The following is a 24,334-nucleotide window of genomic DNA, read 5'->3' on the forward strand; positions in this document are numbered from 1 at the left end:
AGCCACGCCTCCTGAAAATAACATGAGGATTAATATAAAAAGACCCAGCTGCTAGGTAAACCCGGCATGAAAGTAAATAATACCCAAATGATGGTTAAATGAACCCTTGTTTGGGAAATCCTAACAACCCAACACGCAACCCAACTGGCTGGATCAAAATAACCCAAAGTGTGTTCTGTCCTACATTCACCCAGCACTGGGTTACCAAATAGGGTTGTTTTGAACCCCGCATGCTTTAGAGTGTAGAGAAGACATAGACAAGTCATAAACCAAACATAAACTTGATCACACAGGGACAAGAAATTCAACTGAAAAGCATTTATTGATACGTTTCTGTCCCAATGCTCCATTGCTAGCATCAGCCATGAAATATGATCACACAAACGTTTTCCCATTCGGTCGAACAAATAACTTTGGCTTATTACAAACGCGGTATTGTAATTGCAATCGTGTCCGGTGTGTGTGCCTGTTTGCAGAGTTTTTTCTTTTTATTTACAGCTTTGACAGTGCTACTGACCATAGTGGTGGCGCTTGACTTCAATGGATTGCGCATGCGAATTCAGTGCACACAACATTCTATAATAGACTTGTGTTTTTTGATGTGTCAAATTAAAATGTTTTTTGACGTGTAAAATAGTGTTATTTGACGTGTATCTTTGGCAATCAGAAAAAAATGTTGTCATACTTTTCTGTTCCACTAATAAAATTGATTTTTTTTTTACAGAAACATACGCTGGTGCAAATTATATCATGGTGATAAATATGACAAACTCTGAGCTATGTGTTGCTTATCAGCCATTTCTAGCATCAGCCATTAAAGATGCTCACACAAATGGTTTCCCATTCGGTCTAACAAATAACTTTGGCTTATCGGGATCTATATGTGGACAAATTTAACTCTCGGACTCAAACATCTTCTTCCTGCCATCCATGCCAGACTTGTCTTCAATGTTCTGACGCCAGTCTCCAACATTACGCAGTTCCTTATCCTGCAATAGCAACATAGTCAAAGGTTCAGGGTTTAGAATTCACTAAATGGTGTCCATGAAACCTTGAGATAGCGTGGTAAAGGCAAATAAGGCGGCTTGTTTGTCACGTCACATAATCGTTCCAGCAGAAGTTGTTTGGCAGCAGTTCTATGGCCAATTTTAAGGCTTGCAGTAGAAGTTGTCCCTTAACCACAGATTTACTGTAGATGACCCTTGACCCTTCCCCCAATCCTACTTACAGTAAGGGGATAAAAAATATATCTCACTAATATATCTTAGTGGTTTGGGGCAACTCTATATAAAATCAATCAGCCTTATTAACATAGGCACCCTCTGCTGAGCTTATCTATGAACTAATTTCAGTAAGACCAACCTCTTACAATAGAACATAATAACAAGGCCTCAGGTTTGACAATAACAATGTCTCCCAATGGGTCACCTTGGACACCCAGAACTAAAATCTTGTGTAATTGCGTCAGATGCTCGATTGAGTTCTGGGGGAAGACGTGTTAGAAAATGTGCTAATGAGACAAGTTAAGTCTCCACCCCTCTAAACGGAAACGCTCAGACAATTTTCGGCAAGTCTATGGTCCAAATGTCCCCTCCCCTTCTGAAATTCGAAAGACTTCGGAAATTGTGATTTGTCAAAATGATCAGTGACTCAGAATAAGTGCACCAGAACAAAGTTAGTCGAGATGAGACAACTGAGAGATGAGACAACTCTACAATATACTGTTGTGTTATTGAACAGTTACACACCTCTTCTTTCACCTCCTTCTTTACTTGTTTCAGGTTGGCTCTCAGATCCATGGACACCTTGTGCTTGGAGCCCAGCAGAGCCTGGAGCATAGCATCAGCAGACATACGCACTTTCCTCAAAGTTGGCTTCTTGAACTTGCCCTTCAAGTCAATAACTTTAATGTTCAAATCTTCAATCTGGTCAATGGAAGAAGAGAACAACAACTGTCAACACATTGTTTCTACTGATGGAATGGATTTCAAGTTTTAGGAGGTGTGAGGGAAAGTGAATTTCGACATACCTCCTTGGTGGATTTGTTCACTTTGTTCTCCAGATCATATCTCTCCTCATCTATCACATCAATCTTATGGTGTAACTCTTTCAAGAACTCCTGAGGTGATTTCAACAAATATCAGACATTAATAATCAGCATCATCATCATAATGATAATACTAATACAACTACTAATATTTATTTTATTTTATTATCTAATAGTGAAAACGTTATTCAACACGTTTGAATACAGCAACAAATGTTGTAATCATCTTTATACAAAGGCACATCCATCCACACCCCACTCCAAATATATTTAGGGTTAGACCAAACTTTGATTGTGGAGTGAAATACCACATTAAAGATGCACTCCAGATATTTTTGAATCTTTCCTGTTGAAAACAATAACCCAAGTGTATTTTCTTGACACATCTGCAAACTTCAATGAGTAGGGCATTCAAGGAGTTTGTCTGATGTGATGGCATCGGCCACCCCCGCTGCTTGAGGAATATAATGTAATTATTAGATGAGTTGTTTGGTTTACCATTAACTGTTGAGTACCCCCTGGTAGGGACAGGGGAGGGCAGTTCTCTTCCATCCATCTTATTCTCTCCTGCTCATTCTCCTTTGCCTCTTCTTCCAGTAAGCCTTTAGCAATGGAGAGCATCAAGCTCTGGAGACAATGAAAAGCATGCAGGTTACACTTATGAAAAGCCTAGCCCGACCGGAATCAAGTAGACTTCTTTGTAAACAGGCTTTCATGTGTTCTCCAGCATAACCCTTGTATTTAAGGAAGCAGGGGTGCTGGAGGTGCTGCATCACTCCCTGATACATTGAAATAATTTGGGCAAAATTGTATAGTTTTTTTATTTAAATTTGTATTACTCTTTGTCTGTACAGACATAAAATACTACACCAGAGGGCATAATTTAGCCACAGAAGATCAAAAGCTTCAAAAAATAACTGTGGATTAAGTTTAATCACGAGCATTTACAGTCGAGAAGACCGCAATTTGGGCAGCATGCACACCTAATATGGAACAGATTATTACGTTGTGGCCATAAACATATAATCCATAGAAGGGTTTTGGAACCTCTAACCCTGGAAATTTGACTGTTAAACTCATGGGTGAGCTAGCAATGGCTTTCAGTCCTGACTTGAATGGGAACTGCTATCTACGGATTATATTTCTATGGTTGGTTGCCACTGTCAGGCTATAGGCACGAGCGTGGTCACGGTCAGAGTATTTTTTTAAATAAAAAAAATTAACAAATATTCTGGTAAAATGTAAATGACGTAGAATCGCATGGAATTAGTTTATAAAATGCCTTTTTTTCAGACCCAAAAAACGCCTCAACTGTATTTGCAATTTATTATAAATTGCAAATGTAATTTATTGATAAAGGAGTTTTTTTCACTCTCCTCCCACCAGCACCCCCAACTCAAAGCATGTTCCCATGTTCTACTAAAATAATAATAATAATGAAACAACGATTAACATCAGATAACATCAGAATGTTTACCTTCAGGTAATGCCTCCGACTCGAAGACATCTTTTTCCTGTGGAGGTATAATATATTGTTTGATTTTTTAAAAAAAGGTTAAGGGAAAACTTGGACTGGGTCATTTACGTCATAATAAATGTTTGATCATAATCAATGTTCGTTCTAAGTTACTCACTCTGACATCTTGGTGTTTCTTTAATTTCACAACCTGTGAAAAAAGAGAGGTCAATCATTTATAGTGATATGGAAAATTTGTATTGATTTACAGTGCCTTTGGAAAGTATTCAGACCCCTTAATTTTCCACATTTTGTTAGGTTACTTCCTTATTTTAAAATTGATTATATAGTTTTTTTCAATCTACACATATCTCATAATGACAAAGCAAAAACAGGTTTTAAGAATATTATGCAAATTCATAAGAAATGTAAACTGAAATATCACATTTACATAAGTATCCAGACCCTTTACTCAGTACTTTGTTCAAGCACCTTTGGCAGCGATTATAGAAGAGTCTGGCAAAGGAGAAATGCTCAGTAACAGGGATGTAACCAAATTCGTGCACAGAATTTGAGAGAAATACATTTTTGCTAGTTTATATATATAAAAAAAGAAATATCACATTTACATAAGTATTCATACCCTTTACTCAGTACTTTGTTGAAGCACCTTTGGCAGCGATTACAACCTTTAAGTCTTCTTGGGTATGATTCTACAAGCTTGGCACACTTGTATTTGGGGACTTCCTCCCATTCATCTCTGCAGAGCCTCTCAAGCTCTGTCAGGTCAGCTGGGGAGCGTCACTGCGCAACTATTTTTAGATCTCTCCAGAGATGTTCAAACGGGTTCAAGTCCGGGCTGGGCCACTCCCTAAGCCACTTCTGCATAGTCCTGGTTGTTGTCCTGTTGGAAGGTGAACCTTCGCCCCAGTCTGAGGTCCGGAGCACTATGGAGCAAGTTTTCATCAAGGATCTCTCTGTACTTTGCAACGTTCATCTTTCCCTCAATCCTGACTAGTCTCCCAGTCCCTGCTGATGAAAAATATCCCCACAGCATGATGCTGCCATGATGCTGCCACCACACTTCACCATAGGGATGGTGTCTGGTTTCCTTCAGTCGTGACGCTTGGCATTCAGGCCAAAGAGTTCAATCTTGGTTTCATCAGACCGGAGAATCTTGTTTATCCTGGTCTGAGAGTCCTTTAGGTACCTTTTGGCAAATTCCAAGCGGGCTGTCATGTACCTTTTGCTGAGGAGTGGCTTCCGTCTGACCACTCTACCATAAAGGCCTGATTAGTGGAGTGCTGCAGAGATAGTTTTCCTTCTGGACTGTTCTCCCATCTCCACAGAGGAACTCTGGAGCTCTTTCAAAGTGACCATCAGGTTCGTGGTCACCTCCCTGACCAAGGCCCTTCTCCCACGATTGCTCAGTTTGGCTGGCCGGCCATCTCAGTCTTGTTGGTTCCAAACTTCTTCAATTTAAGAATGATGGAGGCAACTGTGTTCTTGGGGACCTTCACTGCTGCAGACATTTTTTGGTACCCTTCCCCAGATCTGTGCCTCCACACAATCCTGTCACGGAGCTCTACGGACAATTCCTTCGACCTCATGGTTTGGTTTTTGCTCTGACGTGGACTGTCAACTGTGGGAAATTATATAGACAGGTGTGTGCCTTATCAAATAATGTCCATTCAATTGGCTTTACCACAGGTGGACTCCAATCAAGTTGTAGAAAAAATCTCAAGGATGATCAATGGAAACAGGATGCACCTGAGCTCAATTTCGTGTCTCATAGCAAAGGGTCTGAATACTTATGTAAATAAGGTATATCAGTTTTTATTTCTAAAAACCGATTTTCGCTTTGTCATTATTCGGTATTGTGTGCAGATTGATTGTGTGTAAATTATTTAATCCATTAGAATAAGGCTGTAACGTGACAAAATGTGTAAATAGTCAAGCGGTCTGAATACTTTCCGAATGTACTGTAAGTTGCAGTTTTTTTAATTATATCATATCAGATTTATAAATAACAATAGTGACATGCATTCAGGGTAGGCGTGTGATAATCAAATACAAAAAGCTGTTATTTAAGCTGCTATTTAATGTTTTTTCTCAATGATTCTGGTGATTTTATGCTCAAAATCTCAAAACCTAAGAAAAAGCACCAGGGTATTCATGCCTTTCTATCCATCCATTCAAATCCATTAGAATCCTTGACGCAAGATCTTATCTGACTCCAGTCACTGTTAATAGACAGGGTCAGCATGGGCATCACTGCTTTGCCTTGCTTGAAGTAGTTTAAATCGAGACGATTACATATTTTGAGATGCATATTGCATCAACATGTTGTCTGGGTTTTGCCCTGGATTATGCTGTCCAGAGGCAACCACCATGACACCATCTCCTTCACTGCTAGCTGTTGGCAGGTGAACAGAGAGAGAACTGGACTGTCCATTTGTGTAACGGCTGTCTGTGGTGGAAGAAGGTGAGGACCAAGGTGCAGCGTGGTACGTGTTCATATTTCCTTTAATAAACTGAACACTAAATACAAAAGAACAAGCGAATACACGGAAACCGAAACAGTCCCGTATGGTGCAAACACTGAAATGGAAAACAACTACCCACAAACCATAGTGGGAAAACAGGCTGCCTAAGTATGGTTCTCAATCAGAGACAATGATTGACAGCTGCCTCTGATTGGGAACCATACCAGGCCAAACACCTAGAAATATAACACACAGAACCAAAACACAGAATGCCCACCCCAACTCACGCCCTGACCAAACTAAAATAGAGACATAAAAAAAAGGAACTAAGGTCAGGACGTGACAATTTGTCTGAAATGTCATTACCATTTAAAACTTGTTACCCAGACTTTTACACATCTTTCACATTTACTTTTACTTTGTGGACGTAAGGAATGGAAATAACTTTGTGTCAAGAGTGAACCTTGTATTTGCTTTCACAAAGTGGAGAGAGTTTACTTGCTAGCTAGCTAAGGGATTCAATATCGGATGGCTGAAAAGGTAAGAGATAGCTATATTTTGCTAAATAAAGTGATATGTTGTGTTTGCTATGTTGTTAAAGAGTGTTATAGCTACTATGGATTACTTTTTGATCGTTGTTTTCTAACTACACCAGCAGCCAGCTAGCTAGTGTAGCAAGTGCAGCTAGCTTGTATTTAAAAAAAATTATGACTAAGTGAAAACATGCTTTTAGAAATGTTTACAAATCTATTGAAAATTAAATACAGAAATATCTAATTTACATACAGTAACAGTCAAAAGTATGGACACACCTACTCATTCAAGGTTTTTCCTATGTTTTTACTATGTTCTACATTGTAGAATACTAATTCAGATACCAAAACTATGACATAACACATATGGAATCATGTAGTTACCAAAAAAGTGTTAAATAAATCAAAATATATTTTATATTTGAGAATCTTCAAAGTAGCCACCGCTTGCCTTTGCACACACTTGCCATTCTCTCAACCAGCTTCATGAGGTTGTCTTTTTTATTTTATTTTAATTTAACCTTTATTTAAGTCACCTGGAATTGATTTAGATTAACAGGTGTTCATGGCTGAAAGTTAATTTGTGGAATTTCTTTCCTTCTTAACGTGTTTGAGCCAATCAGTTGTGTTGTGACAAGGTTGGTGGTGGTATACAGAAGATAGCCCGATTTGATAAAAGTCCACATTATGGCAAAAACAGCTCAAATAAGCAAAGAGAAACAACAGTCCAACATTACTTTAAGGCATGAAGGTCAGACAATATGGAACATTTCAAGAACTGAAATTTTCTTAAAGTGGCTTCGAACGTTTCTTCAACTGGAGGACCACCGCAGGAAAGGAAGACCCAGAGGATAAGTTCATTAGAATTACCAGCCTCAGAAATTGCAGCCCAAAAACATTTTTCACAGAGTTTAAGTAAACAGACACATCTCAACATCAACTGTTCAGAGGAGACTGCGTGAATCAGGCCTTCATGATCGAACTGCTGTAAAGAAACCACTACTAAAGGACACCAATAATAAGATGAGATGAATGGATGATCTCCGCATGTGTGGTTCCCACCGTGAAGCATGAAGGAGGAGGTGTGATGGTATGTGGGTGCTTTGCTGGTGACACTGTCAGTGATTTATTTAGAATTCAAGGCACATTTAACCAGCATGGAATTCTGCAGCGATACGCCATTCCACCTGGTTTGCGCTTAGTGGGACTATTATTTGTTTTTCAACAGGACAATAATGCAAAACACACCTCCAGGCTGTGTAAGGGCTATTTGACCAAGAACAAGAGTGATGGTGCTGCATCAGATGACCTGGCCTCCACAATCACCTGACCTCAAACCAATTGAGATGGTTTGGGATTATTTGAACCACAGAGTGAAGGAAAAGCAGCCAACAAGTGCTCAGCATATGTGGGAACTCCTTCAAGACTGTTGGAAAAGCATTCCTCATGAAGCTGGATGAGAGAATGCCAAGAGTATGCAAAGCTGTCAAGGCAAATGGTGGCTGCTTTGAAGAATCTCAAAGGTAACATATATTTTGATTTGATTAACACTGTTTTGGTTACTACATGATTCCATGTGTGTTATTTCATAGTGTTGATGTCTTTGCTATTCTTCTACAATGTTAAAAAAAAAAAAAAATCCCTTGAATGAGTAGGTACTGTAAGTATTCACACCCCTGAGTCAATACTTTGTCGAAGCACCTTTGGCAGTGATTACAGCTTTGAGTCTTTCTGGGTCAGTCTGTAAGAGCTTTTCACACCTGGATTGTGCAACATTTGCCTATTATTCTTTTCAATATGTTTCAAGCTCTGTCAAATTGGTTGTTGATCATTGCTAGACAACCATTTTCAGGTCTTGCCATAGATTTTCAAGGAGATTTACGTCAAGACTGTAATTTGTCCTGCTGAAAGGTGAATTCATCTCCCAGTGTCTGATGGAAAACACACTGAACCAGGTTTTCCTATAGGATTTTTCCTGTGCTTAGCTCCATTCAGTTTTTTTTTTTATCCTGAAAAACCCCACAGTCCTTAATGATTACAATCACATCCATAACATGATGCAGCCACCACTATGCTTGAAAATATGAAGAGTGGTACTCAGTAATGTGTTGTTTTGGATTTGCCCCAAACATAACACTTTGTAATCATTATTACTTTAAAGTGCCTTGTTGCAAACAGGTTTGGGAATATTTATATTATGTACAGGCTTCCTTCTTTTCACTGCAATGATGTTGATCTATCATCATGGCCTCATGGTGAAATCCCGAAGTGGTTTACTTCCTTTCTGACAACTAAACACCTGTATCTTTGTAGTGACTGGGTATATAAACATATATTTTGTTTGCAAATAAATTCATTAAAAATCCTACAATGTGATTTTCTGGATTTTTTTTCTTATTTTGTCTGCCATAGTTGAAGTGTACCTATGATGAAAATTACAGGCCTCTCATCTTTTTAAGTGGGAGAACTTGCACAATTGGTGGCTGACTAAATACTTTCTTGCCCCACTGTATTACCTCAATTACCTTGACTAACCTGTGCCCCCGCACATTGACTCTGTACTGGTACCCCCTGTATGTAGCCTAGCTAATGTTACTTTATTGTTGCTCTTTGTTGTTTTTATATTTTCTTCATTCTTATTTGTATTTATTTGTTTACTTCAGTTTGTTTAGTAAATACTTTCTCGACACTTATTTTTCTTAAAACTGCATTGTTGGTTAAGGGCTTGTAAGTAAGCATTTCACTGTAAAGACTACACCTGTTTTATTCAGCGTATGTGACAAATAACATTTTATTTTATTACGATATACCCATTTCATATTGATACCAATATTATATCGAATTATTGATATTGGTGCCCACCACAAATGATTTCATATACATTTCCAACTCATTTAGTACATTACTTGCCAATTAGAAATGACCTGTTTTTTTCCCATTGCTGCAGAAATGTTTCACATTTTTGTACTTGAAAGTGGGACATTTCAAATCTTGTTTGTATCATGAATTAGTTTTAGATTTCCTTGGCAACTTTTTGTTATTAACTACCTGGTTTTGTTTTACAGTGGAAAAAATAAGAATTACAATTCACCATTATGTCAACTTATGTGATGCAATGGTTAAAAAGTCTTAACTTTTCACATATTCTAATGAGTATCAAACTATCAAATTGTTTGTGTTTTCCATTCCTGTTCAGATTAACGTTAATGGAACGTGTTAGGATACCACATCCCAAAAAGAATTACACGACAGTGTTCACCTAACCTAAACAGATGTACCAATTAACCTCTCCCGGAATCTCTTAAGGAGGATTGTGCAGTAGTCGTGCCAAGTTGAGTCACCTAGGAATGTCCCTATACAGTGGATTCTGCCATAAGTGTTCTGCTAAGGGGAAACACTATAGCCTACCAATGCAAGTGTGGGCCATTTGGCCCTGGAAAAAAAGCAGCAGGGTCTAAATTAGGCTAAATATATGAGAACCAGCTGTTATCCATGAGAAGTGCTGTAATGGAAGGCTGAGAGATTATCAACAACCTGATACCACCTCTGTTGATGCCCACCTTACCCTCTAGAACATCCCTGGGATGGCAGAGATGGTCCACACCATCTGACATAAAGGTTCCCCTGCCTGCAACAGACCAATGAGACCACTCCAGTGCTTCAAGACTTACATAACTACTTTGAGTTGGCGTTTAAACACCTGTGGTCAGAACTGATGTCAAATACCACAATAAAAGCCCCTGGATAAATCTGCGAAACCTAAATATCCTATAAACATGTATTGTGAATTTGATAATCCCAGTGCTTTCGTAAATGATTAGCCTTTGGCTCTTCTTCTTTGGCAGATGGTGCCATGGACAGTGACTATCCTCAGTAAAAGAGGCTTATCAGCTGGGTAAGTTTGAAAAGGAAACCGCTTTCAAAGATGGTCATCATCGGTGACATTGATATCAGTGAAAAACATTTCTAATTCCTCAAAATAGACATAAAAAGTAGATATGTGTTCTCCTTGTAATGAACACAAGGGAAGACAGAGTGCTGGTTTCAAGCACAGTGCACAGCAAATATTTTTTGCAAAGGACCACAGGAGGATGCAGGTAGCTGGGTCCAGGAACAGGCAGAATGTCATACACAGGGGTCCAAAAGGGCAACAGTACAGGCAGGGAAAAGGCTAGTAAAGTAGTCCGGGAGATCAGGCAATGGGTAGAGAACAGGATATCCAGCTAAAGTACAGGCAGGGAATAGGCAAAAAAGCATTGTTAATCAGGCAGGCAAAAACTATCATACACGGGAGGTGTGCATCATGGGTAACCCAGAGCGCTGAACAACATGTGTCACAAAACAAACAATACCTCACAGTGACGGGGTGCAAAGAACTGAACTAAATAGTGTGTGATACTATTTAGGTGTGTGAACAGGTGATTGAACAGGTGTGTGAACAGGTGATTAGAATTCAGGTGATTGGGATCTGGAAAGTGAGCTGCGTTCAGGGGATCCAGGTGTTTGAGAGTGTGAGCTGGAGAGTGAGCTGCGTGCAGGGGATCCAGGTGTTTGAGAGTGTGAGCTGGAGAGTGAGCTGCGTTCAGGGGATCCAGGTATTTGAGGGTGTGAGCTGGAGAGTGAGCTGCGTGCAGGGGATCCAGGTATTTGAGGGTGTGAGCTGGAGAGTGAGCTGCGTGCAGGGGATCCAGGTATTTGAGGGTGTGAGCTGGAGAGTGAACTGCGTGCAGGGGATCCAGGTGTTTGAGAGTGTGAGCTGGAGAGTGAGCTGCGTGCAGGGGATCCAGGTATTTGAGGGTGTGAGCTGGAGAGTGAACTGCGTTCAGGGGATCTACGTGTTTGAGGGTGTGATTTGGAAGCAAGCGTTACACTCCTGACCAAAAGGGAACTCTTCTTGTCGTACTTTGGATATGTACACATCTTTAGAAAGACATTGTTTGATATTGCATACTAAAACGTATCAACGCATGTGATAAAAAATATTTCTGAGTGTTGGTATCATTGCATATACATAAAACCATGGAATATTAACATGCAGCCTTCAATGCTCGAAGTTAACTTCACACTTGATTAAACACTGATATACAAATGCAGTGACTTCATTCAGCACACAAAGACATGTTTAGAAAGCTGACAATCCCTGTATCACATTGCAATGGCAGGACAAAAGTCTTAACTGATATCACCTCTGTGATAACACAGTATAATCCTCTTAACTGATATCACCTCTGTGATAACACAGTATAATCCTCTTAACTGATATCACCTCTGTGATAACACAGTATAATCCTCTTAACTGATATCACCTCTGTGATAACACAGTATAATCCTCTTAACTGATATCACCTCTGTGATAACACAGTATAATCCTCTTAACTGATATCACCTCTGTGATAACACAGTATAATCCTCTATGATCTCCTTTATGAGGTAGCTGCTTTACCACGGTACTTCCCACCCCCACCATCAACATAACCATCCTCCAGCCTTCATCTTTAAAGTATTAGTTAAACCAAAACAGTTTGTGTTGACACCAAGAGAAACACTGGGGGTATTATCCATCAATTAAAGGTGTCATGTGTCAGCACCGCATATCAAGGCAGGTGACTGTATGAACATAGCCCACCTATATCTCCGCAATATTGGTTGGATTACCTCTTGTTTACCTCTTTACCTCAGAAATGGACATGGTGTTGATATTAGCAATGTCAAACGGCCCCCATAAACAGCATCTAAGTCGAGAACAGCTGAGACACACCTTACTGTAATGTAGAAAGTGCTGGATATCTCTTTCACAAATGTTTGCAAGGTACTTCAATAAAAACATGCAGTAATCATTAACATAATAATTAACAATCATAAACATTTGGGCAATAAATCTGCTTGAAACAACAACTCCGACAGAATTCAAGAAAGCAACACCACAAAAACCTCCAGGTCCAAACAGATTCATTAAGTCCAAAACCCCCAATATAAAGGTAACATAAACCAGCACCAACGGATTTAAAACTAGGAAACAGAAAACGACTAAATTAATAGATCCAACCAATTCACCAGCACAGCAGGCTGAAAGAATAGCAGTTCTTACCTAAGAGCTAAGTAGGAAGAGGAGAGCGACAGATTTTGGCAGAGGGGTAGGTGAGACTGGCTAGTGGCTACAGCAGCAGATGGAATTATAAGATGGTATATATTGCATTCCCCAATGACCAAGGAAATCCAATCTTTCTGTTTATGGAAGTAAATTCATCCACGGGCCAATAGGCTGGCAAGCAAGAACCCCCTCCTTCACACTTCCCTTTAGACAACAGCCTTATTTAGTACTTCCTTTTTGATTGGTTGTGGGTATCTTGGTTTACTACTGCCAGTTAGATAGACACCTTCGCTTAGAAAGTGTGAAGAATTGAGAGATCGGTTTAGAGTTGCTAGTGTGTTTGATAGGGAGATTTAGAAAAACATGTCAACAAAGAAGTGGCGGTGTGATATGGAAGTTCCACCACCACCAGTTTAAGCAGGGAGAAGAAAAGAGGGAAAGGAGGGAACACTCAGTGATGAAAGTTAAGGAGACGGCAGGTGTAAGTGTGACGTGATAAAAAATGTGTGTTGTCTGGAGGAGGAGGAGACTGTTCAGGAAGCTGTTAATCAAGTGACCATAGACTTATATAATTATCAAGAACTGACAACAGTGTGGCCTACAGTGCAAGCTACTGTAGAGAAACAGTGAGCAGTTAATGGTGATGCAATATATACTGAAGAAAAATATGAACCCAACATGTAAAGGGTTGGTCCCATGTTTCATGAGCTGAAATAAAAGATCCCAGAAATGTTCCATACACACAAAAAGCTTATTTTCTCTCAAATGTGCACAAATTTGTTTACATCCCTGTTAGTGAGCATTTCTCCTTCGCCAAGATAATCCAGCCACCTGACAGGTGTGGCATATCAAGTAGCTGATTAAAAGCATGATCACTGCACAGGTGCACCTTGTGCTGAAGACAATAAAAGGCAACTCTAAAATGTGCAGTTTTGTCACACAACACAATGCTACAGATGTCTCATATTTTGGGAGCGTGCAATTGGCATGTTGAATGCAGGAATGTCCACTAGAGCTATCGGCAGAAAATGTTATGTTAATTTCTCAACTATAAGCCGTCGCCGTCGTTTTATAGAGTATGTCAGAACGTCCACCCGGCCTCACAACTGCAGACCAACTGTAACCACGCCAGTCCAGGCTTCTTCACCTGTGGGATTGTCTGAGGGAGGTGGGGGGAGGGGTGTTGAGGAGTATTTCTGTCTGTAATAAAGCCCTTTTGTGGAGGAAAAAAATCATTCTGATAAACTGGGCCTGGCTCCCCAGTGGGTGGGCCTGTCCCCCAACTGGGTGGGCCTACAGTATGCCCTCTCAGGTCCACCCATGGCTGTGCCCCTTTCCAGTCATTAGGGCCTAATGAATTCATTTTAATTGACTGATTTTCTTCTATGAGCTGTAAACTCAGTCAAATCTTATGAAAGTGTTACATGCTGCATTTATATTCTTGTTCAGTATATAACAGCATCGTGCTTGGGCTTTTCTTCCAGAACTTACCGGGTTGAGGTAGCACTGAGCAGTGTTCATCCTAAACAGAGAACAGCACTGAGAAAAAGGGTACATCTGAACAGAAGAAAGTAGTGTTGTAGTGCCTCATACAGTATTGTATGATTTGATAAAGTGTATGATGTTAGCTAAGGTGCTGTTTCTTTTAGACAGCCAGACTACGTTGAATCCAACACTGTGTTGCAATGGGAATATAGCAGTCAATACAAACTGAGTACAATGTGCATACAAAATAATAATGGGTAAAAAAATATATATTAAAAAAGAAGAATACATGTAAATCAATCATGTCCTGCAGTCTTAAAGTGATTCATTAATCAATGAGTAGGAATATGGGATTGGTGACCTCATGTACTGTTCAGTTCTAGACTTCGGTATACAAATCACCGATTGTATGTAAAAAAGGGCTTTTTGCAGACGTCACGTCGCTAATGGGTTGGACAGACGAGTTAATGAAGACAGCAGCCTCAGCATGCAATCAGGGTATGGGGGAGATAGAAGGGAAGGAGGAGAAGAGAGGAGAACCGTAAGGGAAATGTAGCACCACTGAGCGCCAGAAGGGGAGGACCCCGGGGTGGTGGAATGATGAAAGGGAGAGCTGAAGTCATGCCGTTTATAGAAGTCATGGAGGCTGGTGACAGACAGGCCACAGCAGAGGTTGTGTTATCCCTGAGTGTGTGGGATAAGGCTAATAATACTGTGATTAGGGTCAAGGTTAGGAAGCCCTCCCCCCTCTACAGAAATGTGTGATGTCATCAAGATGCAATTTCAAATCAAATCAAATGTATTTGTCACATGCGCCGAAGGTTTAGACCGTACCATGAAATGAATGAAATGAATGAAAATGAAATGAATGAAAATAACAATAATGAGGCTACATACAGGGGTACCGTACATACAGGGGGTACCGTACATACAGGGGTACCGTACATACAGGGGTACCGTACATACAGGGGTACCATACATACAGGGGTACCGTACATACAGGGGGTACCGTACATACAGGGGGTACCGTACATACAGGGGGTACCGTACATACAGGGGGTACCGTACATACAGGGGTACCGTACATACAGGGGTACCGTACATACAGGGGGTACCGTACATACAGGGGTACCGTACATACAGGGGGTACCGTACATACAGGGGGTACCGTACATACAGGGGGTACCGTACATACAGGGGTACCGTACATACAGGGGGTACCGTACATACAGGGGGTACCGTACATACAGGGGTACCGTACGTACAGGGGTACCGTACATACAGGGGGTACCGTACATACAGGGGTACCGTACATACAGGGGGTACCGTACATACAGGGGGTACCGTACATACAGGGGGTACCGTACATACAGGGGGTACCGTACCGGTACCGAGTCATTGTGCGGGGATACAGGTTAGTCGAGGTCATTTGTAAATGTAGGTAGGGGTAAAGTGACTATGCGATAGCGAGTAACTGCAGTGTAAAAAACAAAGGGGTGGGAATGTCAATGCAAATAGTCTGGGTGGCCATTTGATTAATTGTTCAGCAGTCAAATGGCTTGGGGCTAGAAGCTGTTAAGGTGCCTTTTGGACCTAAACTTGGCACTCTGGTACCTCTTGCAGTGCGGTAGCAGAGAGAAAAGTCTATGACTTGGGTGACTGGAGTCTTTGGCAATTTTTTGGGCCTTCCTCTGACACCGCCTAGTATATAGGTCCTGGATAGCAGGAAGCTTGGTTCCAGTGATGTACTGGGCTGTACGCACTACCCTCTGTAGTGGCTTAGTCGGATGCCGAGCATTTGCAATACCAGTAGATAATGCAACTGGTCAGGATGCTCTAGATGGTGCAGCTACAGAACTTTTGGAGGATCTGGGGACCCCTGCCAAATGTTTTAAGTCTCCTGAGGGTTAAAAGGCATTGTCGTACCCTTTTCATTACTTTCTTGGTGTGTTTGGACTATGATAGTTTGTTGGTGATGTGGACACCAAGGAACTTGAAACGTTCGACTCGCTCCACTACAGTCGATGTGAATGGGGTGGGTGTTCAGTCCTTCTTTTCCTGTAGTCCACTGTAGTCTCCTTTGTCTTGCCTACGTTAAGGGAGAGGTTTTTCTCCTGCCACAACAATGACAGATTTCTGACCTCCTCCCTATAGGCTGTCTCTTCATTGTCACCCCTGAGGGGCCCCCGTGTTGAGGATCAGCGTGCCAGATGTGTTGTTACCTACCCTTACCATCTGGCGGCGGCCCATCAGGAATTCTAGGATCCAGTTGCAGAGGGAGGTGTTTAATCCCACTGTCCTTAGCTTAGTGATGAGCTTTGAGAGGCACTATGGTGTTGAATGATGAGCTTTATTCATAAACAGGGGGTGTCCTCAGATGGGGCCACAGTGTCTCCTGACCCCTCCTGTCTCAGCCTCCAGTATTTATGCTGCAGTAGTTTATGTGTCGGGGGGCTGGGGTCAGTTTGTTATATCTGGAGTACTTCTCCTGTCCTATTCGGTGTCCTGTGTGAATCTAAGTGTGCGTTCTCTAATTCTCTCCTTCTCTCTTTCTTTCTCTCTCTCGGAGGACCTGAGCCCTAGGACCATGCCCCAGGACTACCTGACATGATGACTCCTTGCTGTCCCCAGTCCACCTGGCCATGCTGCTGTTCCAGTTTCAACTGACCTGAGCCCTAGGACCATGCCCCAGGACTACCTGACATGATGACTCCTTGCTGTCCCCAGTCCACCTGGCCATGCTGCTGCTCCAGTTTCAACTTCCACCTGACTGTGCTGCTGCTCCAGTTTCAACTGTTCTGCCTTATTATTATTCGACCATGCTGGTCATTTATGAACATTTGAACATCCTGGCCATGTTCTGTTATAATCTCTACCCGGCACAGCCAGAAGAGGACTGGCCACCCCACATAGCCTGGTTCCTCTCTAGGTTTCTTCCTAGGTATTGGCCTTTCTAGGGAGTTTTTCCTAGCCACCGTGCTTCTACACCTGCATTGCTTGCTGTTTGGGGTTTTAGGCTGGGTTTCTGTACAGCACTTTGAGATATCAGCTGATGTACGAAGGGCTATATAAATAAATTTGATTTGATAAACAGCATTCTCATGTAGGTGTACCTTTTGTCCAGATGGGAATGGGTAGTGTGGAGTGTGATTGAGATTGCGTCACCTAAGGATCTGTTGGGGCGGTATGTAAATTGGAGTGGGTCTAGGGTTTCCTGGATGAAATTGTTGATGTGAGCCATGACCAGCCTTTCAAAGCACTATATGACGTGTGCTACGGGGCGGTAGTCATTTTGGCAGGTTACCTTTGCTTCCTTGGGCACATGAACTATGGTGTTCTGCTTGAAACATGTTGGTATTACAGACTCGGTCAGGGAGAGGTTGAAAATGTCAGTGAAGACACTGGTCCGAGCATGCTCTGAATACGCGTCCTGGTAATCCGTCTGGCCCTGCGGCCTTGTGAATGTTGACCTGTTTAAAGGTCTTGCTCACATTGTCTATGGACAGCGTGATCACACAGTTGTCCGGAACAGCTGGTCTCATGCATGCTTCAGTGTTGCTCGCCTTGAAGTGAGCAGAAAAGCATTTAGCCCACCTGCTAGGCTCGCATGACTGGGCAGCTCGTGGACGGGTTTCCCTTTGTAGTCCTTATCCGTTTTCAAGCCCTGCCACATCCAACGAGCATCAGAGCTGGTGTAATAGGATTCAATCTTAGTCCTTTATTGACGCTTTGCCTGTTTGATGGTTCGTCTGAGGGCATTGCTGGATTTCTTATAAGCGTCCGGATTAGTGCTTCGCTCTTGTAAGCGGCAGCTCTAGCCTTCAGCTCGGTGCTGATGTGCCTGTAATCCATGGCTCTGGTTGTGATATGTATGTATGGTCACTGTGGGGACGACGTCGTCGATGCATTTATTAATGAAGCCGGAGACTGAGGTGGTATACTCCTCAATGCCATTGGATAAATCCCGGAACATATTCCAGTCTGTGCTAGCAAAATAGTCCTGTAGCGTGGAGTCTGCGTCATCTGACCACCTCCGTATTGAGCGAGTCACTTGTACTTCCTGCTTTAGTTTTTGCTTGTAAGTAGGAATCAAGAGGATAGAATTATGGTTACATTTACCAAATGGAGGAAGAGGGAAAGCCTTGTAAGCGTCTTTTTGTGGAGTAAAGGTGGTCTAGAGTTGTTTTTCCTCTGGTTGCACGTGACATGCTTGTAGAAATGAGGTAAAACAGATTTAAGTTTGCCTGCACTAAAGTCCTCGGCCACTAGGAGCGCCGCTTCTGGATGAGCATTTTCTTGTTCGCTTATGGCCTTATACGGCTCGTTGAGTGCAGTCTTAGTGCCAGGGTTGGTTTGTAGTGGTAAATAGACAAAAAATATAGATTCTCTTGATAGATAGTGTGGTCTACAATGTATTATGAGGTACTTTACCTCAGGCGAGCAATAACTCGAGACTACCTTAATATTAGACATTGCGCACGAGCTGTTATTGACAAATGGACACAACCCCACCCCTCTTCTTACCAGACGTAGCTGTCCTGCCGATGCATGGAAAACCCAGTCAACTGTATGTTGTCTGTGTCGTTGTTTAGTCACGACTCTGTGAAACATAAGATATTACAGTTTTTAATGTCCCGTTGGTAGGATATTCAAATATATAAAAATATAATAATAATATATAATATATAAATATATTTGATAGAATAGTCTTGAACGGAGCTCAGTTTATTCTCCGGTGAATGCAAGTTGGCCAATAGAACGGATGGTAAAGGCGGGTTACCCACTCGCCGACTAATTCTCACAAGGCACCCTGATTTGCGCCCCAGTATTTCTTATTTTCTTCATGCGAATGACAGGGATTTGGGCCTTGTCTGGGAGCAGCATTATATCCTTTGCATCAGACTCATTAAAGAAAAAAATCTTTGTCCAGTTATTGCTGTTCTGATATACAGAAGCTCTTTTTGGTCATAAGAGACAATAGCATCACATTATGTACAAAATAAGTTACAAACAATGCAAAAAACCACACAAAATAGCACAATTGGTTTGGAACCCGTAAAACCGCAGCCATACCCTCCGGCGCCATTCTTAAAATGTCTTAATGAATGTGGAATTTATAGTTGATTATCGCCCCATGATAACTGCTGCCTGGCTCCTTTTTAAGCATTGGGTGTTGTGTGTGATTTTGTCCTCTTCAGAGAGCAGAATAAGAGTTTCCTTATACTGAACCTCAGACCTTGAAGCCCCTATTCTCCTCGTTTCCTAGGATTCCTTTTCCCTGAGTGTGCATTTGTTTGCATCACGACTGATATTGATGGGGGAATCCTAGATGAAATTAACCTTATGTAAATACTGGGTTGTATTCACTAGACACCAAACAGAAGAAAATGGACCGAAATGGGTAGGGACTACCTTAACCGATAAGAAACTCTCCTTTTTGTTGCATAAACATTTTGCTATGGAATGCACGAATGAAAACATTCCTGGGAACACTATCAAGCAAAAACTCATTCAGGTTTTTGTTTAAGCCTATACAGAATAATCAAGTCAAACAAAACACTTATCTCCCTCACTAGCTTTAAGCACCAACTGTCAGAGCAGCTCACAGATTACTGCACCTGTACATAGCCCACCTATAATTTAGCCCAAACAACTACCTCTTTCCCAACTGTATTTAATTTTAATTTATTTATTTATTTTGCTCCTTTGCACCCCATTATTTTTATTTCTACTTTGCACATTCTTCCATTGCAAAACTACCATTCCAGTGTTTTACTTGCTATATTGTATTTACTTTGCCACCATGGCCTTTTTTGCCTTTACCTCCCTTCTCACCTCATTTGCTCACATTGTATATAGACTTGTTTATACTGTATTATTGACTGTATGTTTGTTTTACTCCATGTGTAACTCTGTGTCGTTGTATCTGTCGAACTGCTTTGCATTATCTTGGCCAGGTCGCAATTGTAAATGAGAACTTGTTCTCAACTTGCCTACCTGGTTAAATAAAGGTAAAATAAAAAATAAAAAATATTATATCTGGTAGCTTAAAACTTAAAATGTTAAGGGTCCAAAACAGTTACAGCAACACAGAAATAACCAATTTACACAACTGTATTATTTCATATTTCATTACATCATGTATTCCAATTAAAACATTGATAGCATCAATTAATAGACAGCATTGTATAGCATAAAAAAACTTTTATTGATGCCCAACAACTGCATACAAAGTGTGCAAGTGTCACCGTACAGTACTCTGATAGCTATCATTCCACCCATACGGGCCACAAAGGAACAAAAATGTATTACCACCACTGCCGACGAAAATAAGTCATTCTAATACTACATCTCTGTCAGAGAAAATAGCAGTTGATGATCATTATAATATTTCAAAAGCATTAGATCAGAGGCATTTCACAAATAACGTAAATTACTGTAGCAAGACGCCCGTTTGAGTTTTTTAAACAGTAATGTAACCATTTTTTGAAATCATATGAGCCCAATATAAATATAAAACACAATTTCCTCTGATAGAGTGCTGCTTCCCAATGTGAGGTTACTTTGGGTTGATTTCGCAATTCAGACAGCGCTAAACTGGGCAACATTCAACCCTTGGGTTTTGCTTCAGGCTGTGGTGACTGAAGCAAGGTGATGAAACTCTAATCATAGACACAGTCACTACTGGCATATTCCCAGATAAATGATGGAAATATTAAGATTAAACTGCCCCTTCAAGGAAGAAATATTGGGACCAAATCAACTGAATCGAACACTAGAGCACAAGTCCTCAAAACAATGACATTTCTATACCACAGAATCCGATTTCTTCGGACCTTTAGCCCCCAAGGAAGAAAGATCCAGAAAAGTATAATCCGCAGCCTCTCTGAAGCCTCATGTGGATTCTCTTCTCCACTCGTAGAAAACAAGCTACTCTGGCGATTGGTGCTCGTTTAATAAAGTTAGATCAAAGCTGAGTCAATGTCTGCAAGATTACATAACGATAGTATTGTCCCAGTACATAACAGAACCAACTAATAGCATAGTATAACATTCATTACTGTAAAACATTTCTCATGAGATTTTAGATCTAAATGCTTATTCCCATGTCACTGATTGAGATAAAATGGTTGACATGCAGATGGTCAGGTAGTGCAATAGAATATCTCGCAGTACAACACTGAATCCCCATTCAGTCAGATTCATAATATACTAACATTCCAGAGAGATAGATACTGACCGTCAAGTTTCACTGCATACACAAAAGCTGAAATCACAAAGTCACAGTTTCCAAGAAGTACCACAGCAAGTTATTGCAATTGTGAGTAAAAGGGACAAGTTATGTCATTTACGATTAAGACAGTTAGTTTTCCTCATGGGAGGATGATCCATGATAATTCATCATCTTCCGCCTGGTCTTCTGAACCACAATGGAAAATGTCTGCGGAGGGCAGGAAGATCACAGACCAATGGATGTGTGAGGGAGGGATTTACAACAACTACAATCGGTATCCATGTGCAAAGTCCTATGTACACTACCGTTCAAAAGTTTGAGGTCACTTAGAAATGTCCTTGTTGTTGAAAAATAAGAATAATTGTCCATTAAAATAACAGCAAATTGATCAGAAATACAGTGTAGACATGATAATGATTTAAATGACTATTGCAGCTGGAAACAGCAGATTTTTTAGAATATAATAGAATATCTACATGGGTGTACAGAGGTCCATTATCAGCAACCATCACTCCTGTGTTCCAATGGCACGTTGTGTCAGCTAATCCAAGTTTATCGTTTTAAAAGGCTAATTGATCATTAGAAAACACCTTTGCAATTATGTTAGCACAGCTGGAAACTGTTGTTCTGATTAAATAAGCTAAAAAACTGGCCTTCTTTAGACTAGTTGATAACCTGGAGCATCAACATTGTGGGTTCGAACACAGGCTCAAAATGGCCAGAAACAAAGACTTTCTTCTGAAACTCGTCAGTCTATTCTTGTTCTGAGAAATGAAGGCTATTCTGTGTGAGAAAATGGCAAGCAACTGAAGATCTCGTACAACGCTGTGTACTACTCCCTTCGCAGAACAACTCAAACTGGCTCTAACCAGAATAGAAAGAGGAGTGGGGGGCTCTGGTGCACAACTGAGCAATAGGACAAGTACATTAGAGTGTATAGTTTGAGAAACAGGCGCCTCACAAGTCCTCAACTAGCAGCTTCATTAAATAGTACCCGCAAAACACCAGTCTCAACGTCATCAGTGAAAAAGCGACTCCGGGACACTGGCTTCCTAACTGGCACGGGCGCAATAAAACCGACCTGACACAGAGCTTCTTCAGATTGAAGACACGGTCTAGAATTTTTTTTGGTCCATATTTAACACCTGTATACAGTAAAACATTTAATCTCTTTCCTCTTCTGAGAAACATCACCAAGTCATACATTCAAAGGGTTATAAGTGGGCAAATAAAGTCAGCAAAATAAGAAACGTCCTCTCACTGTCAACTGCGTTTATTTTCAGCAAACTTAGCATGTGTAAATGTTTGTTTGAACAAAACAAGATCAAACAACTGAGACATATACTGAACAAGTTCCACAGACATGTGACTAACAGAAATGTAATAATGTTTCCCTGAACAAAGAGGGGGTCAAAATCAAAAGTAACAGTTAGTCTCTGGGGTGGCAGTGCATCTCCTCCTCATGGACTGCACCAGATTTGCCAGTTCTTGCTGTGAGATGTTACCCCACTCTTCCACCAAAGCACCTGCAAGTACCCGGAGAATTCTGGGGGGAATGGCCCTAGCCCTCACCCTCCGATCCAACAGGTCCCAGACGTGCTCAACGGGATAGAGATCCGGGCTCTTCGCTGGCCATGGCAGAACACTGATATTCCTGTCTTGCAGGAAATCATGCACAGAACAAGCAGTATGGCTAGTGGCATTGTCATGCTGGAGGGTCATGTCAGGATGAGCCTGCAGTAAGGGTACCACATGAGGGAGGAGGATGTCTTCCCTGTAACGCACAGTGTTGAGATTGCTTGCAATGACAACAAGCTCAGTCCGATGATGCTGTGACACACCACCCCAGACCATGACGGACCCTCCACCTCCAAATCGATCCTGCTCCAGAGTACAGGCTTCACTCATTCCTTTGACGATAAACGCGAATCCAACCAGACAAAACCGCGACTCGTCAGTGAATAGCACAAACCCAGCGATGGTGGGTTTGTGCCCATAGACGACGTTGTTGCCGGTGATGTCTTGTAAGAACCTGCCTTACAACCGGCCTACAAGCCCTCAGTCCAGCCTCTCGCAGCCTATTGCGGACAGTCTGAGCACCGATGGAGGGATTGTGTGTTCCTGGTGTAACTCGGGTAGTTGTTGTTGCCATCCTATACCTGTCCCGCAGGTGTGATGTTCAGATGTACCGTTCCTGTGCCGGTGTTGCTACACGTGGTCTGCCACTGCGAGGACAATCAGCTGTCCGTCCTGTCTCCCTGTAGCACTGTCTTAGGCGTCTCACAGTACGGACATTGCAATTTATTGCCCTGGCCACATCTGCAGTCCTCATGCCTCCTTGCAGCATGTCTAAGGCACGTTCACACAGATGAGCAGGGACCCTGGGCATCTTTCTTTTGGTGTATTCAGAGTCAGTCAGGCCTCTTTAGTGACCTAAGTTTTCAGAACTTTGACCTTAATTGCCTACCGTCTGTAAGCTGTTAGCATCTTAATGACTGTTCCACAGGTGCATGTTCATTAATTGTTTATGGTTCATTGAACAAGCTTGGAAAAGAGTGTTTAAACCCTTTACAATGAAGATCTGTGAAGTTATTTGGATTTTTACAAATTATCTTTGAATGACAGGGTCCTGAAAAAGAGATGTTTACATCAACTTGCATGTTCCGCAAGTAGGTGCAACATCAATATATCCAGTTGACAATGACAGAAAGAAATGCTGCCTTTCAAAAAAATGTCCATAACAAATGATCCATTGAATGCCACGATTAGATTTGAAAAATAAAGATGGCCGAACTGCAGGGAGAGGAGGGAGTGAAGAGGAGGGGGAGGGAGTCCAGTCAAGTCCAAGCCACTTTCCTTGAGATGGCCTGCTTGAAGCACTCTGGATCCACGTCTCCTCCAGGCCGCAGAGCTCTCTCCAGGCTCACCAGCATATTCTGGTGACACTCCCTGATGTTGACAGGATACTTGGCCCTCAGCAGCTCATAGGCAGCGATCAGATG

At 41.5% G+C, this 24,334-nt stretch overlaps 1 protein-coding gene across 1 annotated transcript; it reads right to left on the reverse strand.

Moving 5' to 3' along the window:
• Window positions 1–303: 303 nt before the first annotated feature.
• LOC109867529 (troponin I, fast skeletal muscle) lies at window positions 304–12,708 on the reverse strand. The gene is made up of 7 exons (XM_020456728.2): window positions 12,611–12,708; window positions 3,682–3,714; window positions 3,525–3,561; window positions 2,546–2,674; window positions 2,030–2,119; window positions 1,749–1,925; window positions 304–989 (listed from the first exon to the last, which is right to left on the reverse strand). The coding sequence occupies exons 2-7, from the start codon at window positions 3,687–3,689 to the stop codon at window positions 894–896; spliced, it is 537 nt and encodes a 178-aa protein (XP_020312317.2). The 5' UTR covers window positions 3,690–3,714; window positions 12,611–12,708; the 3' UTR covers window positions 304–893.
• Between the last annotated feature and the right edge of the window lie 11,626 nt (window positions 12,709–24,334).

Source organism: Oncorhynchus kisutch, linkage group LG22 (genome assembly GCF_002021735.2).
Source record: "Oncorhynchus kisutch isolate 150728-3 linkage group LG22, Okis_V2, whole genome shotgun sequence".
NCBI classification, from domain to species: domain Eukaryota; kingdom Metazoa; phylum Chordata; class Actinopteri; order Salmoniformes; family Salmonidae; genus Oncorhynchus; species Oncorhynchus kisutch.

Excerpts from the sequence above, each read along its gene's own strand:
- LOC109867529 (XM_020456728.2), bottom strand. Across the intron at positions 2,675-3,524 it reads GTCGGAGGCATTACCTGAAG|AGCTTGATGCTCTCCATTGC; the intron begins GTAAACATTCTG and ends CATTGTCTCCAG. Across the intron at positions 1,926-2,029 it reads TGAACAAATCCACCAAGGAG|ATTGAAGATTTGAACATTAA; the intron begins GTATGTCGAAAT and ends TCCATTGACCAG.